Below are 17,562 nucleotides of genomic sequence, written 5' to 3' on the forward strand. Positions count from 1 at the left end.
AATCCGCCCCACTAATAGTAGTTATTTGCGATCATGTTTTTCCATCACTATCACTATGATCTAATTGGTGATCAACACATTTAAAAATTGTTCTTTAAAACAGTCTTGGATATTTATGTATGACAGAATATATCAATTAATGCTTAGAAACCGCTTTTTAAATTAGAAGTGGTTGGCTCTTAAAAGAGCCTTTGTGTTGTCTCCAGCAGTCAGAGAGGGTCCATGTTTACTTCTTGGCGGCCTTCTCGGTCTTCTTGGGCAGCAGGACCGCCTGGATGTTGGGCAGCACGCCGCCCTGAGCGATGGTCACTCCGCCCAGCAGCTTGTTGAGCTCCTCGTCGTTGCGGACAGCCAGCTGCAGGTGACGGGGGATGATCCGGGTCTTCTTGTTGTCGCGGGCAGCGTTTCCAGCCAGCTCCAGGATCTCAGCGGTCAGGTACTCCAGCACGGCCGCCAGGTAGACCGGAGCTCCGGCACCGACACGCTGAGCGTAGTTTCCCTTTCTCAGCAGCCTGTGGACACGACCGACCGGGAACTGGAGCCCGGCACGAGAGGAGCGGGTCTTGGCCTTTGCTCTGGCTTTGCCACCGGTTTTGCCTCTTCCACTCATGGTTAGATGTGTTTTCTGGACTAAGAACTCAGAGAAACTGGAGCTCCAGCAGCCGGAGCCTCCTTTATATGTCCGCGGGGGCGGCCGGCTGCTGATGGACCAACCAGAGAAGAGGCTTCCAGCGGAGCAGCACAGGGGGGCAGCTCTCAATTTTGGCGGACATTTTCAAATAACCCCCCCCCCCCCCCCCCCCCACCCCCCACCCCACCCCACCCCCAATAAGCAGCGGAGATCCGGGCGGTGGGTTCCTCCTCTAGGCGGAGCTGAGCTGCAGGAGGAGCCGCTCACCAATCAGGATCCGGAGGTCTGAAGCAGCGTCACATTTCACCGCCGGTCCCACAGTTTAAGAACAGCGAGTCTCTCCGTTGAATCACACATTTTCTCCTGTTCAGGGAAAGAAAAAGAAGTCATGGCAAGAACCAAGCAGACCGCTCGTAAATCCACCGGAGGCAAAGCTCCCAGGAAGCAGCTGGCCACCAAGGCTGCCCGTAAGAGCGCCCCGGCCACCGGCGGCGTGAAGAAGCCTCACCGTTACAGGCCCGGTACCGTGGCTCTGAGAGAGATCCGTCGCTACCAGAAATCCACCGAGCTGCTGATCCGCAAGCTGCCCTTCCAGCGCCTGGTCCGAGAAATCGCTCAGGACTTCAAGACCGACCTGCGCTTCCAGAGCTCCGCTGTCATGGCTCTGCAGGAGTCCAGCGAGGCTTACCTGGTCGGACTCTTCGAGGACACCAACCTGTGCGCCATCCACGCCAAGAGGGTCACCATCATGCCCAAAGACATCCAGCTGGCCCGCCGCATCCGTGGAGAGAGAGCTTAGACTCACCCGCTACCACACCACCACAACAAAACGGCTCTTTTAAGAGCCACCTCACTCTCAACTCAAGAGCTCATTCCTCTGTTGCAATCACACATCAATAATATATTTTCATGTATTGAATAATCTGTAAAATCCGAACACTTTCATAAGTGTATATTCCTAGACTTCAACACTGAAAATGTCCCCGTTGTGGGACTAACATGGAAATCTAATGCTAGATTTGCACAGATGCAAGATACATCTACAATTAAAAAATTAAGGTCGACATGTAGTCCATTTTCCGTGATGAGTACTTGTAGTGGAATAATTTCACGGTGTGATATTAGTACTTCACGGAAGTAAAGGGTCTGAATAATTCTTCAACACTGTATATAAGCAACAGCAATAGGGTACATGCCTTATACGATCACTGGTGTTGCTCAGTAGCAGAGTGGTGTGTTTCTGCTTTGAAGGAGTACAGTAACACATGAGCTGCCCAAGGTGCTTGTGATCACTGACAGATAAAAATCTTTGCAGGCTGGGCCCTCAGGTGTTTTGGCTCTCTGCACACTTGGCAGCGTGCACCTGAACGCCCCTCAGAGCAGCAATTAAACCTGCAGAGGGAGAAAGATGGAGTGCAGATCATCCTTCTGGGTTGGTCTCACCTGCATACATCAGCTTCAAAGTATTATTTTTTTAAATAATGTAAAATAACGTTTGTTTCCTTTGGATACATGGATACATATCATTTTAAGATGATCATGCATCAGCTCTGTGGACAGACATTGTTGCAAAATACACAGCATGGTCAATTAATGTACATCAATTTACTGCTGCAGAGTGCTTTATTTCCAGAAGTGGGTAAAAATGGAACATATAATTATAATTTCCGAGCATAAATGTCCGCAGCTCTTCTGGTTTGATCATCTGGATTGTGTGCAGGTTATTTGTTCACCTTGACTGCAGCAGCATCTATTGTGACTGTTTACAAAGACATCAGAAGCACTGAAATGTAATGTTTAAGTGTTACCATTAAGCAATTGAATATTACTATAAATTAATCTATCATGTCCTTATATTAATTAAGAGATTTCCACTTTAATTAATGGTTAATGGTTATAATATAGAGTCATTTACCTTTACCTTTTTTTTTTACTTCGACATTTGCACATGTAGAAACTAATAAAACAGTAAGTTTCTGGAATATGTCTTTTCTTTTACACTGTAGTTATCCAGGGCAACCAGAGTCATCTGTTTCAATATTTGTTTGGTCTACATGAGAAAATTGATGAGTGGCATATATGAGTCTCCCTTTCAGAGTGTGAGAGTTGGCAGACTGGTTTTATTGAGCTGTAAGAACAATCTGAATATTTTATACTAGATCTGTAGAAAACAGCAGAAAACAGAAAATAACATTTGTTGAAGTTTACTTATATTAGAGTATCAGTGAAACAGAGAAATGTAACATCTGAGGCTACTTACTGCGCTTCACCAAACATATGTCGTGTATTTGATAATTTATCCTAGAATTATTAAGTATTTATATTAAAAGTTGTCTTTAGTAGAGGACATGTTCATAGCCAGCAGCTCTGACAGGAAGTCTGGATGAACTCCATCAGCCATCATCAGTGTGTTTGCTGTAACCAGAATAACTTCATTTAAATATAAATTCATGAGTAGCAGATGTTTGTTTTTAAACTCAGTCTCTGGACAAACATGTGGAGCAGCTGGAAATTGTTTTTTATCGGAGCTCTGATGCACTTTAACTCATTTTAGGAGAGAAATAAGTGTGAAAAGCCGCTGAGAAGTGCTGTTCTTGGCGGTGAAGAGGTGAGGTTTGGAGGCTCCACAAACAAAATGCAGAGAGCATCAGAACTCTACGTGACTTCAATGTGAAGAGAAACAAGTCCGCTATCAGCTCCGTCACTCTCAGCCTTCAGCACTTCTCCTACATTTAGTTTTTAGCCTTTTATCAGTGCAGAGAAAACACAAGTGTCCCGGCTTTCACACTGCACAGAGGAGCCGCGGCCTGGCTTGAGTCTCCACGGTTCTCATGGTGTGTTCAAGTACAGCCCGCTGCTCCGAGCTCTGCAACAGTCCCTCAGACTCTCTGGTCACTCCGTGAGGAACAAAGCTCAGAGGAAGTCATGGCAGATAAAGAAGTCGCTCCCGCCGCCCCGGCCCCGGCCAAAGCACCGAAGAAGAAGGTTTCCAAACCCAAACCGGCTGGTCCCAGCGCCAAAGACCTCATCATTGCTGCTGTGTCCGCATCCAAGGAGCGGGGCGGCACGTCTCTGGCCGCCATCAAGAAGGCTCTGGCTGCCGGCGGATACGATGTGGACAAGAACAAGGTCCGCGTCAAGACCGCCATCAAGGGCCTGGTCGCTAACGGGACTCTGACCCAGACTAAAGGGACCGGGGCCTCCGGCTCCTTCAAGCTCGCCAAGAAGGCCGCCGAGCCCAAGGCCAAGAAGTCCGCAGCTAAGAAACCTGCAGCTAAACCTAAGAAGCCCGCAGCCAAGAAACCTGCAGCGGCCAAGAAGTCCAAGACATCGGCAGCAAAGAAGCCAGCAGCCGCAAAGAAGTCTCCCAAGAAGGCCAAGAAACCCGCAGCGGCCAAGAAAGCCACCAAGAGCCCCAAGAAGGCCGCCAAGCCCGCCAAGAAGGCTCCACCCAAAAAGGCTGCTGCAGCCAAGAAAGCCCCCGCAAAGAAAGCTGCTGCCAAGCCCAAAGCCAAGAAAGCAGCACCCAAGAAGAAGTGAGCGCCACATCACTCTCATCACCAAAGGCTCTTTTAAGAGCCAACCACACCAGCTTTAAAGAGTGCTTTCCCTTTTATATCTCTTTATGATACACACGATGGGTAAGTTACGCATTATTATTTGTTGTAATGCCAACTAACTAAGATTAATCTCCAAATGACTGAATTATTTTTATACCCGCCAAAAGTTTACTGCAGACCTGTGTTTCAATTTAAGGTCAAAATGTGATTTATAAATGTATATGGGTTTGCATACATTACATAGGATATGTCTAAAGGGTTGTCAATGTGTTCTACTTAATATATCGTTGTGCGGTTTGATTTGTAAATACTCATGTATACATTTTACATTGACTAGTTGAGTATGCAGTACATAAAGTACAGTACATTATCTATGCAATATGGACCTCAAGAATCATTGTTACATCTCTACAGTGTACTGAAGAGTACCGTTTTATAGTTATATAGTAAGTTTAGCACGTTTTGGTTTTTACATAATTACTTTGTAGTCTTATACAGCTGCAACTGTCACAAGCAATTTCCCACCAGGGAGTATTTCAGATATAAACACACGTACATTGATAACGGAGTTTCCTGAAACCCTCATAGCATTTTATCAGGGAAAAGAGCTCCATTTTCAAAGCAAAATATTAGGAAACAGGTGATGTAGACATTAACTCCATATGAATAAAAATATATATTTACCACATTAATTAATAGCTTTGTTGTCTACTAAATAAATTCAAAGAGTAAAACTGACATCTAAAATGTATTCTAGAACTAACTGAACCAGCATTACTCTTCGGCTTAACAGTCTTCATGGAGCATTACTTAATTTTGAGTAATATGTCAAGCACAAAGACGGAGAAGATGCGGATAATTACATGAACTGACCAGGATTCAATCTAACCCATGAATTAAAAAAGGTCAGTAGGCCGAATACATTTTTGCTATATTTAATAAAAGTTTTTCAAATTGAGATTTGACGTCAATGGAGTTTGTCAATACAGATTGGACAAACTGACCAGGATTCATTGTAATAAATTAAAAACGTTTACTACATTCTGCTATAGTTACTTTAATTAATGTTTGAAGTTAATAAGACACCCTCTGGGGTTTTTGATCAATCTTCGTATACACATTTCATAAGGTTTGCTTACTTTTTCCCTTAAGTTTCAAGTATAAGAGGAAAAGCTCTTGAGAGTAAGTGGGTGGCTCTTAAAAGAGCCGTTATGTTGTTGGAGCAGCAGCAGCAGTAAGAGTTTACTTGGAGCTGGTGTACTTGGTGACGGCCTTGGTGCCCTCAGACACGGCGTGCTTGGCCAGCTCCCCGGGCAGCAGCAGGCGGACGGCGGTCTGGATCTCCCTGGAAGTGATGGTGGAGCGTTTGTTGTAGTGAGCCAGACGGGAGGCCTCGCCGGCGATGCGCTCAAAGATGTCGCTGACAAACGAGTTCATGATGCCCATGGCCTTGGAGGAGATGCCGGTGTCGGGGTGGACCTGCTTCAGCACCTTGTACACGTAGATGGCGTAGCTCTCCTTCCTCTTGGTCCTCCTCTTCTTGCCGCTCTTGGTGACGGCCTTAGAAACGGCTTTCTTGGAGCCCTTCTTGGCTGCTTTCGGTGCTGGATCAGGCATGTTGAAGTATCGAGTCTTTCAGAAGTCGAATACCGTCTCAGACCACAGAGTGGTTTTTTATATCCACTTCATGTAAACGCAACTGTGCTGTTGCTCTCACAGGATTGGTTGTCTGCTGAGCGGGACTGGGCATGCGCACTAGGAAGGGGGAAGAAGAAAGGAGAAGAAGGGGGAGGAAGGGGTAAGAAGAGGTAAGAAGAAAGAAGGGGAAGAAGAAAATAGGGGCGAAAAAGAGGAAAGAAAGGAAAAAAATTGCCTTCTTTCATATTTATTAGGCATTTCTAGCTGCCTGAACACAAGTTGGAAACTTTTGATGCATTCAATACACAATTTAATCCCGCTACTCGTCCTGCAACTCAAAGAGTTATATATCAAAACGTGCGGTTTGATTGGGATTGTGTGCTATTACTTTTCTCTATGGAAAACTGCGCAAAATTTTCCATTGAAGTGAATGGGACGGCTGGAAAAAAATGAGCGAAAAAGAACAATAATTGGAGATTTTCAAATGTGTACTTCTGCGGCATAATTTCACCTAGAGACTCCATTTAAACTTTAAACAGTAGACACAAGTCTTGTGTATTGGTGAATTAATCCACATTTCGACAGGTCATATAGTTTTTTATCAATCCCTGTTCAATGACCATGATCATTTTTGGAGAAATTCTGAGATTATAATGGGTATGTATTGCATGGAATGTTCGTGTCAGAGTGTGTGTGACATCATTGCTCTGAGTGTAGAGGGAGACACAAAATTGTCAAAAAATAAATTTAAAACTGCGCTCCAGGCCGCAAATTCCACTCTACAGAAATAATTTATGAATAGAAATGTAGGAAAATGTGTCTTCTCACTCACAATCCTCTGGTAAAGCTGTCAGAGTTATAGTTTGGGCGTAGGACGCACAGATGTGCCACCAACACGCACCAACAGCCCCATTGACTCCCATATTAAAAACGCAGGAAGATTTCTGTAGAAAAACATATTTAACAGTTTTTCAGATTGCTCTTACAAAGCTATTTCTTAATTTTTCTTCACAAAAAACATATGTAGCTGTTCAGGAAGAACTCAGGACACTCAAAGTGAAGTCGGATTAATGGTTGGTATTGTGGTTTTTCCAAAAATGCTTTCTGTTCGAATCCAGAAATTCCAGTCTGTCTGGCTGCTCTGTGTGCCCGAATATTCAACAGCTGTTAATTTCTGTTGATTGCTCTGCTCTGATTGGTCGACCCCAAAGCCTTTCATCCTTTCATCAATCTCTTCCAGAAAGAGAGAACCGGACACACACGCACGCACGCGCGCGCACACACACACACACACACACACACACACACACACACACACACAGACACACAGACACACAGACACACAGACAGACAGAGGTAACTTTATGTGATTTTCGTTAAACAAACAACATGCATGCATAAGCGCGCACACTCCTCCGGGTACACATCACACACACACACACATACATTTTGAGGTTGAAAGGGCATAGGTTGCTGTATAAGAAGAAGAAATATTCTAGTTTACAATATATTACACGTTATTTAGAAGATGTCTTCCTCATTTTCTCCAACCACTGCTGTTTGGTGAGTGTATCGAGGGCAATACACTCTGCCATGGTACTGGCTTTGTCCTGTGTCAGCAGTGCGGAACTGGCCACACCTTTTGCATGTGTTAGATACTTGTGGGTTGGTGCCCTGAACTGGCACAGGAAGGATTACTGGGACGAAATGAGGAAGAGTTTGTCCTGTTGCGGTGGCAATCTGAGGTGCTGGGGGCGTGACAAGCACAAGTCTCACTGGTGCCTTTGGCATGATGGGGCGACTAGAGGCTGTCGGCCTCTGTTGTGCCTGACCTGCTGTGCTCTCCGGCAGCTGGTACTGGTGCTCCTGTCGAGCTGACCTGGGCTCAGCAGGGAGTGCTCCTGCCTCCTGAAGAGGCTCCTCGGACTCAGGGAGGGCTGAAGGCAACGCAGTACTCTGAAGCAGCACAGAGAGCTTCTGCCTCTTCTGCCTGCTGTTGTGCCACTGGATGAGGGTGTTCTGGTTCACCTCTACCAGCTGAATCTCTGAGGCCATGGAAGATGTGCCATGGGTAGGGCTGATGTTTCATGAGCCAGGACTGATGTTCCAGGAGGTAGGACTGCAGGAAAGAAAAGGTAAAGGTAAGAAAAATGGCAACAAGATTATTTTGTATGGATATTAAAGCATAACAGTTTTAGTTTTCACTGCAAAAACTTTTATAATAATGATGAAGCGACATTTGTTGGGGTCTGTACCAAATGAACATGTTCTCTTACATCTGGGGATCAAAATTTGTAGGCCAGGCATCTCTGCAGCACTGAGCTACATCATTTTAATGCTGTTTTGTCATTGCACTTGGTCATATTGCAATTTCACTGGTATTTTGAATAACTCAACCATACCAGTAGCTTTGGTGGATCTACTGAAAACCACTGGGGATGTGCCCACACTCAGGGTGGAGATGGTGGACACCAGATGAGGGACCCAGAGTGAGAGATGCTGCAACCTGAGGGACCTCCAGGTCAGCCACTGTGGGCTCGCCTGGGATGTCAGCAAAGCCCTCATTTGTTTCCACATCATCCTCATGCTGTTTAATTAACTCAGCGGTCTCCTCTGAGTCAGGGTGCATATCCTGCAGTGCCTGACCAGTCTGCCGGAACAGATACTGTAGCCCTATGAGCTCTCCTAAAATAATTGAAGTAAAGTGGATCATTTACAGTGTTAATAAAGGATTTTAAAACCGAGTTAAATACCACTGTGTTCACAAATGCTTACCAACGTGAGGGTGGACAGCCACAAACCTGCCTTTGTGAGCTCCCCTGTTTTGGTGGGCCTGGCAGGTCCTGGATGCACTTGATGTACTTTTTCTGGACATGCCAGCTGTGCTGCATCCTCTCCCTGTCAAACAGGAATCAAACAAGAAGATTATAATTCAATAATATAATTAATATTAAAATATTTAATAATTCAAAACTGTTACACTTTCCCAATTATTGTGCATTTTCTAATGTTTTTAGGTGGTGCAGGAGTTTCAGCTGCTGTTTGGAGAAATGACCTCATCCAGACTTAAGAAGTGGGGGCAGAGGGAAACCCAGACAAAGATGAGGAATTGCAGAATTGCAAGGTGAGCAAGTTTTTTTTTTGGTTTGTAGATGTTAAAATTTGTCACTCCTCTTTAAGAGATATTCAATAAACAATGGCCAACATTTTATTATTTTTCATTCTTATCAGTTTATATTTTTCTCCTTAATCCATATATGAACATGTATGCAGTAAAGCAGGATGCACCAGAGTTTATTGTTGCGTGCATGACAAATGTATCAGTTTTCATTTATTACAGCAATTGTGAATGAAACATTCGAAAATGGTATAATGTCTGCAATGCTGCCCAAGTGTAGCTTACAGTCATAGAAAAGGAAAATACACTTTTGTCTTCAATTTCACGCCTGGTATAAATGAATATACCCCTTGTTGGACAAAAGTAGCTCATAAGCATTCTTTTAAAGGCAAACTTTTAGCAATTTTTCATTAACTAAGTATCAAGTGAAATAATCTGATGAAGAGTTTGATAATATACACACAATGACGGGAGGTTTCTCTGTAGATGAAGTGTGTGGCTCTTAAAAGAGCCTTTGTTTGTATCAGCAGTTTGTAGTTTAACCTCCGAAGCCGTACAGGGTTCGGCCCTGCCTCTTGAGAGCGTACACCACATCCATGGCGGTCACAGTCTTCCTCTTGGCGTGCTCGGTGTAGGTGACGGCATCACGGATGACGTTCTCCAGGAAGACCTTCAACACACCGCGGGTCTCCTCGTAGATCAGACCGGAGATACGCTTGACTCCACCGCGGCGAGCCAGACGGCGGATAGCGGGCTTGGTGATGCCCTGGATGTTATCACGGAGCACTTTACGGTGACGCTTAGCGCCTCCTTTACCGAGTCCTTTACCTCCCTTACCGCGGCCAGACATTTTCTATTTTGTTGAGTTTGGATCGTCAGAAACGAATGAGTGGAAGCGCTCTGATCGCCGGTATTTACATCTGAACTGCGGACGTGAGAGAGAACAGATGACTCATGTGTTCCGGTGGGCGGAGACAAACTCAGCGCTTCCTCGAGTTTAGAAGGTGAATCTGGACATAAGATGTAAAGGTTTTATAGCAGAAAACAAACAAAGATGATAAATATATACTTACAGATTGTAGATATTTAACGATGTAGTAGCCTATTGAATAACTGTTGCTTTTTATTCAATTAGCTTTTACTAAAGAATGACCCAAACATTAGAAAAAGTCAAAGAATATGACCCAGAGCATGATGAATGGTGGGGGCTATGATTTAAAATAAGGGCTGAAGAATATAATTTTGCAATATAAGTCCTCATTGTACAGTATACTGTACTATTACTAGACACTTTTATTGTTTCCCTATTATAAATTGCATTCGACTTTTTGCATTTTTAAAAAAAAACTTTCTTCGGCTGCACAAGTGATATATCACTAGCAATAATACTACTAATAATAATAAGCCTCCAAGAAAATAAAACATTTTGAAAGGTGTGCCGAAATAAAACGTTTTCCACTGAAACGTAGACTTTGAGTAGAAAACCGAAATATTGTTAAAATAATTGATTATTTTCTATATTGGTAAATGATTTTATGCTTGATTTCTGCTCCTCTGTTGTCTGTCTCTGTGTGTAACGCAGGTCACTATCAAAGGTCAAACCTTGAGTGTAATAAATATCTCTATGCATTTATATTAAGTCAGACAAATATGATTTTGATACAATGATTATGTCTGTGTGTTAATTTTGGTTTAGAAACTTTGACTACATATATTTCATTGTCTGTTTCATATTTTTTAGACTTTTAAAATCCATGTGAGCGATCATCAGCGATCAAGAGGGCGGGACTTCCTGGAGGAAATTGACCAGCATGTTTTGTAAACAAATGTCAGTATTTTAATGGGTTCAGGGAGAGAGTCGTGGTTCAGACTTCACGAACTGAAACCCGTCTGTTTGTATTCAGGGACATGAGTTTTTGAACCCGGAGAATCTCTGTAAAGTGCATATTTTTTGACGTATTGTAATAAACTTTTGTTAAACTGAGAACTTGGACGTCTCCAGCTCTTCATTTCCCCATCAACGAACTGCGCAGAAAAATGGTGAGGTTTTTTTTCTGTTGGTGACAGATTATCAATTTTCAAGGTTTCCTCATGCAATTTTTCTAACAATATTGAGTTTAAGTTTATGATGAATGAATGAATAAATAAATACATACACTCAAGTAATGTATACAGTACAATTTTGAGTACTTGAGTATTTCCATTTTATGTCATTAAATAATTTTTACTACACCACATTTAGCTGACATTTCATTACTTTTCAGGCTGAAAATAATATTTTTTTTCTAACTAAACCAACATGACTTTTTATTAGAGTTATGAGCCTGCAAAAGATGAGATATTGTGGGAAAAATAAGCGTCAAGTGATCAGACATTTCCCCATATGGGGATATATTTATTTACCACGTTAATTAATAGCTTTGCTGTAGCAATGTGTTTGCTGTAGGGGAAATACTAATCATTGAATTCAAGGGGGAAAAATTGACATCTAAAAGCTATTTATCCTAGTACCAAATGAATCAGACTTATTTACCATTAGGTTATTCAACAGTCTAATTTATTTATTTAATTTAGAAACATATTTGTCAAGCACAGGTTGAAAGAAAATACAGATTGGATAAACTGACCAGGGTTTATTGTTGTAAATTAAACGTTAGTACTACCTTTTACAATTTATACTTTTAGTCAATAAGACACACTCTGGGTTTTTGGTTAATATTATATTAACCTCATGAGGTTGAATTACTAATATTGTTTAAGTTTGAGGGACAACAGGAAAAGCTCTTGGATGAAGTGGGTGGCTCTTAAAAGAGCCGTTGTGTTGTTGGAGCAGCAGCAGTAGTAAGAGTTTACTTGGAGCTGGTGTACTTGGTGACGGCCTTGGTGCCCTCAGACACGGCGTGCTTGGCCAGCTCCCCGGGCAGCAGCAGGCGGACGGCGGTCTGGATCTCCCTGGAAGTGATGGTGGAGCGTTTGTTGTAGTGAGCCAGACGGGAGGCCTCGCCGGCGATGCGCTCAAAGATGTCGCTGACAAACGAGTTCATGATGCCCATGGCCTTGGAGGAGATGCCGGTGTCGGGGTGGACCTGCTTCAGCACCTTGTACACGTAGATGGCGTAGCTCTCCTTCCTCTTGGTCCTCCTCTTCTTGCCGCTCTTGGTGACGGCCTTAGAAACGGCTTTCTTGGAGCCCTTCTTGGCTGCTTTCGGTGCTGGTTCAGGCATGATTGATTATCGAGTCTATCAGAGTCGAATGTCCTCTCAGCCCTCAGAGAGGTAATTTATATCCACTTCATGTAAACGCAACTGTGCTGTTGCGCTCACGGGATTGGTCGTCTGCTGAGCGGGACTGAGCATGCGCAGTAGGAAGAGTCCAAGTTCCACATCCTTCCTTAGGTTGTAAATAATTAGGCAATAAATAATAAATGCTTCCTTACTTATGTGAAGATCATTTAGCATCTTTTTTTTAAATGCAGATTGTTTTTCTTGTGTTTCTTACTGCTGGTCTACAAAGCACTGAATGGTCTCGGACCAAATTACTTGCTTGATCTGCTACCTCTCTACGAAGCATCCAGACCCCTTAGGTCATCTGGAACTGGCTTGTTGCGTGTCCCAAGAACAAGAACTAAGCGGGGTGAGGCAGCTTTTAGTTATTATGCTCCTCACCTGTGGAACAAACTACCTGTAGATCTGAGATCTGCCCAAACGCTCAGCTCCTTTAAATCAGGACTAAAAAAACTATTGTTTACTGCAGCATACTCTTAACTTTAACACTTATCTGCTGTACTCTACTGCCCTTACTTTTTAACTACGCAATTTTTGACTTGTGCTTTTTATTATTATATCTCTTTTTTTATCCTGCTGTATCTTATTTTATCTTATTTATATATTTATTTCTATTTCCCTGTTTTAATTGACTGTTTTTACTGTTTTCAATTGTGTCTTGCTGCTTTAATGTAAAATAGATTCTTTTCACATAACAGTATCTGTACTTCAATAAACAACATTAAAGTAACAACCAAGCTAAACTAAACTTTACAATACAATTGTCAATTACCATCATCAACTATTTACAATATATGTAACATTTCTTTTTCAAATGTAGAAATATTGGCTATTCATACTTTTTTTCTTTAAATCTGTGCTTGATACATATACACACACCAGAAGATAGGAATAAAATCTTGAATATACACACACCAGAAGATAGGAATAAAATGTTGAACAACCCAATAGTAGAGACAGCCAGTCAAGTTATTTGGGAACATCTTTCTCCATCTGCTTCGTTATGACCTTCTAGTTGGCAGTTAATGTACACCTTAAAGCAGGGGTGTCAAACTCAAATACACAATGGGCCAAAATTTAAAACTTGAATAAAATCGCGGGCCAACATTGAACAAATAAACCTTTTTATATATACCAAACATGTTTTGCTTTAACATTAAATATGGAACCAGCAACGCTTATAAACATACAATATATAATGCATGCAGACATGCAACAGCAAATTTCAAATAAAAACATCAGTGTCATTAATTTGTTAAATAAAAATCGCATGCCCCTTTTCTATTTGCATCCTTCCTATTTAAATATCAAAATAAACTTTTTCAACAGGTTAATAAATTCTGCCTTTTTCACCATTTTTGGGAAGGGCTAGCTCGGAGACAACTCTAGCTTGAGGTTGCTATGACCATAGACATACGTAGGCTATATATGTCTATGACGACTGTCACATAGGAGCGCGTTTCTGGGTCCTGTCCTGATTGACGCGCCAAAACAGCAGGGCATTGTGTGATTTGTAGTATTAGCGGTAAATGCGCCGTATAATACCGGCGGATCAGCTTTTTTAGTACAATATTATAATAATTTGGTATTGCCTCGCGCGGGACAGAGTTTGACAGCCCTGCCTTAAAGTGTTACTGTTCTTTAAAATTAATGTATGGCAGTGTATTTCCAGATAATGTTTAGAAACAGCTTTTTGAAATCAGAAGTGGTTGGCTCTTAAAAGAGCCTTTGTGTTGTCTCCAGCAGTCAGAGAGGGTCCATGTTTACTTCTTGGCGGCCTTCTCGGTCTTCTTGGGCAGCAGGACCGCCTGGATGTTGGGCAGCACGCCGCCCTGAGCGATGGTCACTCCGCCCAGCAGCTTGTTGAGCTCCTCGTCGTTGCGGACAGCCAGCTGCAGGTGACGGGGGATGATACGGGTCTTCTTGTTGTCGCGGGCAGCGTTTCCAGCCAGCTCCAGGATCTCAGCGGTCAGGTACTCCAGCACGGCCGCCAGGTAGACCGGAGCTCCGGCACCGACACGCTGAGCGTAGTTTCCCTTTCTCAGCAGCCTGTGGACACGACCGACCGGGAACTGGAGCCCGGCGCGAGAGGAGCGGGTCTTGGCCTTTGCTCTGGCTTTGCCACCGGTTTTGCCTCTTCCACTCATGGTTAGATGTGTTTTCTGGACTAAGAACTCAGAGAAACTGGAGCTCCAGCAGCCGGAGCCTCCTTTATATGTCCGCGGACAACCAAGCAAACAGGAGGCTCCAGTAGAGCAGCAGGGGGCGGCCCGCTCTCACTGTTGGCGGGCACGTTAAAATAATTTTTCCCCCAATAAGCAGCGGAGATCCGGGCGGTGGGTTCCTCCTCTAGGAGGAGCTGAGCTGCAGGAGGAACCGCTCACCAATCAGGATCCGGAGGTCTGAAGCAGCGTCACATTTCACCGCCGGTCCCACCCCGGCGGGGGCGGGGTTCTTCTTCTTCTTCTTCTTCTTCTTCTTCTTCTTCTTCTTCTTCTTCTTCTTCTTCTTCTTCTTCTTCTTCTTCTTCTTCTTCTTTGGTGTTTATTGGCAGTTGGCCTCCTTTTCGTTGCATTTACCGCCATCTGCTGGACTTAACTTCTGTCATAGTTTCGTTTTGTTATATTCTTTAAATTAGTCCAGTTGTGGTAAGAAATCTCAGAAGGATTTTCTTCCCTTCTCTAGATTTCCCACCTTCTATTATATTTTGGAAGTTTTCTCCTCTTATAGCTGCCTTCTGCATCTCTACCTTCATCCTTTCCCTTTATTCTCAGGACACACTGTTACCACATGTTCTACTGTCTCCCTCTCCCCGCAGTTACACTCACCAGTTTTCCTATTATATTAAGTGTGTTAATTATTGTAATGTTACTTTTTCTGTTCTGTTATCACCATAACACCCTGCCTCCACTACTACACTTTTCAGTTTGTATAAATGTCTCCCTTTTATCTGCCTCTTCCAATTATGGTTGCACTGATTGATTATTTCTTTCCAGAAAAGACTTTTCCCCTCTGCTTTTGATAACTTTACTTTCATTTCCACCTCTTTTTTTCCAACTACTTCCTTAGCCATTTTGTCTGCTTTTTTATTTCCTATTAAACCTTGATGAGCTGGAACCCACATGAACACTATTTCCCTCCCATGTTGTGCCAATCCGGATGTTTTTAACAGTATTTTATTTCCTGATGTGTTTTGGCTGTCCTGTTTTTAATGTTTAATATTGATGAAACTGAATCACTACACCTTTCTTTCCCCCATGACCTCCACCCTCTGTGCAGCCATTAGTATTGCACATGACCCCACTGCACATGTGCTTAAATGATCTGATGTTCTTTTTGATAATGTTGTGTATGCGGCCCGCTCTCACTGTTGGCGGGCATTTTTAAATAATTTTCCCCCAATAAGCAGCGGAGATCCGGGCGGTGGGTTCCTCCTCTAGGCGGAGCTGAGCTGCAGGAGGAGCCGCTCACCAATCAGGATCCGGAGGTCTGAAGCAGCGTCACATTTCACCGCTGGTCCCACAGTTTAAGAGCAGCGAGTCTCTCCGTTGAATCACACATTTTTTTCTGTTCAGAGAAAGAAAAAGGAGTCATGGCAAGAACCAAGCAGACCGCTCGTAAATCCACCGGAGGCAAAGCTCCCAGGAAGCAGCTGGCCACCAAGGCTGCCCGTAAGAGCGCCCCGGCCACCGGCGGCGTGAAGAAGCCTCACCGTTACAGGCCCGGTACCGTGGCTCTGAGAGAGATCCGTCGCTACCAGAAATCCACCGAGCTGCTGATCCGCAAGCTGCCCTTCCAGCGCCTGGTCCGAGAAATCGCTCAGGACTTCAAGACCGACCTGCGCTTCCAGAGCTCCGCTGTCATGGCTCTGCAGGAGTCCAGCGAGGCTTACCTGGTCGGACTCTTCGAGGACACCAACCTGTGCGCCATCCACGCCAAGAGGGTCACCATCATGCCCAAAGACATCCAGCTGGCCCGCCGCATCCGTGGAGAGAGAGCTTAAAGTCACCCGCTACCACACCACCACAACAAAACGGCTCTTTTAAGAGCCACCTCACTCTCAACTCAAGAGCTCATTCCTCTGTTGCCATCAAACACGTTCAATCATATTATGAATAATCTGTTTGAAAATAAGCAAAAGCCTTTGACGTTAAATTCGCTATTCCTAGCTTGAGAAAACTAAAACACACCATCTTCACTCCTTGAAATAAATCTATAACATGCATATTGCTGTATGGACAAAACACATTTAGTTATCGCATACATTTACTATAACCTCCATTAAATGAAGCAGTCAAATGAGTCCTACCTTGAGGAATGTATAATGTTACTTACTTAAATGCACAAATAATACATTTGTAATGTATATATAACAATCTGGCTGGAGCCATTTTGCATATGAGTGCTTTTTCTTTTTGATACTTTTAGCTACTCGCAGTGGAGTAATTTCACTGAAGTAAAGGATCTGAATACACTGTCAATGAGCAAGGTGCATGCTTTCTGTAACCACTGCTGTTACTCAGTAGGTGGCGCTATTGCACCAACACTTTATTTAACAACTTCAGAACAGGAACAGGACGACAGAAATTAGAGCAGAGTGGTGTGTTTCTGCTTTGAAGGAGTACAGTACAGTACACATGAGCTGTCCAAGGTGCTTGTGATCACTGACAGATAGAAATCTTTGCAGGCTGGGCCCTCAGGTGTTTTGGCTCTCTGCACACTTGGCAGCGTGCACCTGAACGCACCTCAGAGCAGCAATTAAACCTGCAGAGGGAGAAAGATGGAGTGCACAAACAAAAGATTATATGTTTGCTCTGTATACTGAACTGCAAGGAAAAATAAAAGATTATACAATTATAGTTTCACAGCAGAAACCCTGAGGTTGTCCACCTGAAATGGAATGAGTCTTTGATTGTGGAATGTTTCCTTTTGATTGGAATCTGAAATTAGAGGAAATATATAGTTTTATGTGACATTTTAAAAATATACACCCTGAGGGTGCCCACTGTCCAACTGAAGTGGAATGAGTCTGTGATTATGGATAGTTTCCTTTTAATTGCAATTTGAAATAAGATGGAACCACCTAGAAAGTACAGCTGAATAGCGAGCTATTTAGTTTCAAGTTATAACATAATAGTACAGTGAGAGTGTGTGTGTGTGTCCAGAGATAAAACCACACACCCTGAGAAATAGGGAATACTTCCTGTCCAAGTATTAATGTTGCACAGTGCGTAAAGTGGAAATAAAGTACACTGAAGTCCATCCATCTATCTCAAGTGCTTTTTTTATTGATGCTCCAAAGTGATTATTATAACGAACCAGTAACTAGCT

General features: G+C 43.3%; 7 protein-coding genes across 7 annotated transcripts; 3 read left to right on the plus strand and 4 right to left on the minus strand.

Annotated features, from left to right (window-relative positions):
• Positions 1 to 171: 171 nt before the first annotated feature.
• On the minus strand, positions 172 to 14,484 carry LOC131977688 (uncharacterized). The gene is made up of 3 exons (XM_059341109.1): positions 13,999 to 14,484; positions 12,874 to 12,892; positions 172 to 625 (listed from the first exon to the last, which is right to left on the minus strand). The coding sequence occupies exons 1-3, from the start codon at positions 14,376 to 14,378 to the stop codon at positions 227 to 229; spliced, it is 798 nt and encodes a 265-aa protein (XP_059197092.1). The 5' UTR covers positions 14,379 to 14,484; the 3' UTR covers positions 172 to 226.
• Positions 1,011 to 1,480, plus strand: LOC131977683 (histone H3). Its single transcript, XM_059341103.1, has one exon. The coding sequence runs from the start codon at positions 1,020 to 1,022 to the stop codon at positions 1,428 to 1,430; it is 411 nt and encodes a 136-aa protein (XP_059197086.1). The 5' UTR covers positions 1,011 to 1,019; the 3' UTR covers positions 1,431 to 1,480.
• LOC131977687 (histone H1-like) lies at positions 3,537 to 4,171 on the plus strand. The gene has a single exon (XM_059341108.1). It carries the CDS (start codon positions 3,557 to 3,559, stop codon positions 4,169 to 4,171), a length of 615 nt encoding a protein of 204 aa, XP_059197091.1. The 5' UTR covers positions 3,537 to 3,556.
• Positions 5,362 to 5,826, minus strand: LOC131977684 (histone H2B 1/2-like). Its single transcript, XM_059341104.1, has one exon. The coding sequence runs from the start codon at positions 5,806 to 5,808 to the stop codon at positions 5,434 to 5,436; it is 375 nt and encodes a 124-aa protein (XP_059197087.1). The 5' UTR covers positions 5,809 to 5,826; the 3' UTR covers positions 5,362 to 5,433.
• LOC131977686 (histone H4) lies at positions 9,442 to 9,842 on the minus strand. Its single transcript, XM_059341107.1, has one exon. It carries the CDS (start codon positions 9,795 to 9,797, stop codon positions 9,486 to 9,488), a length of 312 nt encoding a protein of 103 aa, XP_059197090.1. The 5' UTR covers positions 9,798 to 9,842; the 3' UTR covers positions 9,442 to 9,485.
• On the minus strand, positions 11,725 to 12,504 carry LOC131977685 (histone H2B 1/2-like). Its single transcript, XM_059341106.1, has one exon. The coding sequence runs from the start codon at positions 12,169 to 12,171 to the stop codon at positions 11,797 to 11,799; it is 375 nt and encodes a 124-aa protein (XP_059197089.1). The 5' UTR covers positions 12,172 to 12,504; the 3' UTR covers positions 11,725 to 11,796.
• A 1,339-nt stretch (positions 14,485 to 15,823) lies between the features above and the next one.
• Positions 15,824 to 16,234, plus strand: LOC131977846 (histone H3). Its single transcript, XM_059341290.1, has one exon. It carries the CDS (start codon positions 15,824 to 15,826, stop codon positions 16,232 to 16,234), a length of 411 nt encoding a protein of 136 aa, XP_059197273.1.
• The last annotated feature ends 1,328 nt before the right edge of the window (positions 16,235 to 17,562 follow it).

This window comes from Centropristis striata, chromosome 9, assembly GCF_030273125.1.
Source record: "Centropristis striata isolate RG_2023a ecotype Rhode Island chromosome 9, C.striata_1.0, whole genome shotgun sequence".
Taxonomy (NCBI): domain Eukaryota; kingdom Metazoa; phylum Chordata; class Actinopteri; order Perciformes; family Serranidae; genus Centropristis; species Centropristis striata.

Bases quoted from the DNA above. Each gene is read 5' to 3' on its own strand.
- LOC131977683 (XM_059341103.1), top strand. From the start codon at position 1,020: ATGGCAAGAACCAAGCAGACCGCTCGTAAATCCACCGGAGGCAAAGCT.
- LOC131977685 (XM_059341106.1), bottom strand. From the start codon at position 12,171: ATGCCTGAACCAGCACCGAAAGCAGCCAAGAAGGGCTCCAAGAAAGCC.
- LOC131977684 (XM_059341104.1), bottom strand. From the start codon at position 5,808: ATGCCTGATCCAGCACCGAAAGCAGCCAAGAAGGGCTCCAAGAAAGCC.
- LOC131977688 (XM_059341109.1), bottom strand. From the start codon at position 14,378: ATGAGTGGAAGAGGCAAAACCGGTGGCAAAGCCAGAGCAAAGGCCAAG.
- LOC131977686 (XM_059341107.1), bottom strand. From the start codon at position 9,797: ATGTCTGGCCGCGGTAAGGGAGGTAAAGGACTCGGTAAAGGAGGCGCT.
- LOC131977846 (XM_059341290.1), top strand. From the start codon at position 15,824: ATGGCAAGAACCAAGCAGACCGCTCGTAAATCCACCGGAGGCAAAGCT.
- LOC131977687 (XM_059341108.1), top strand. From the start codon at position 3,557: ATGGCAGATAAAGAAGTCGCTCCCGCCGCCCCGGCCCCGGCCAAAGCA.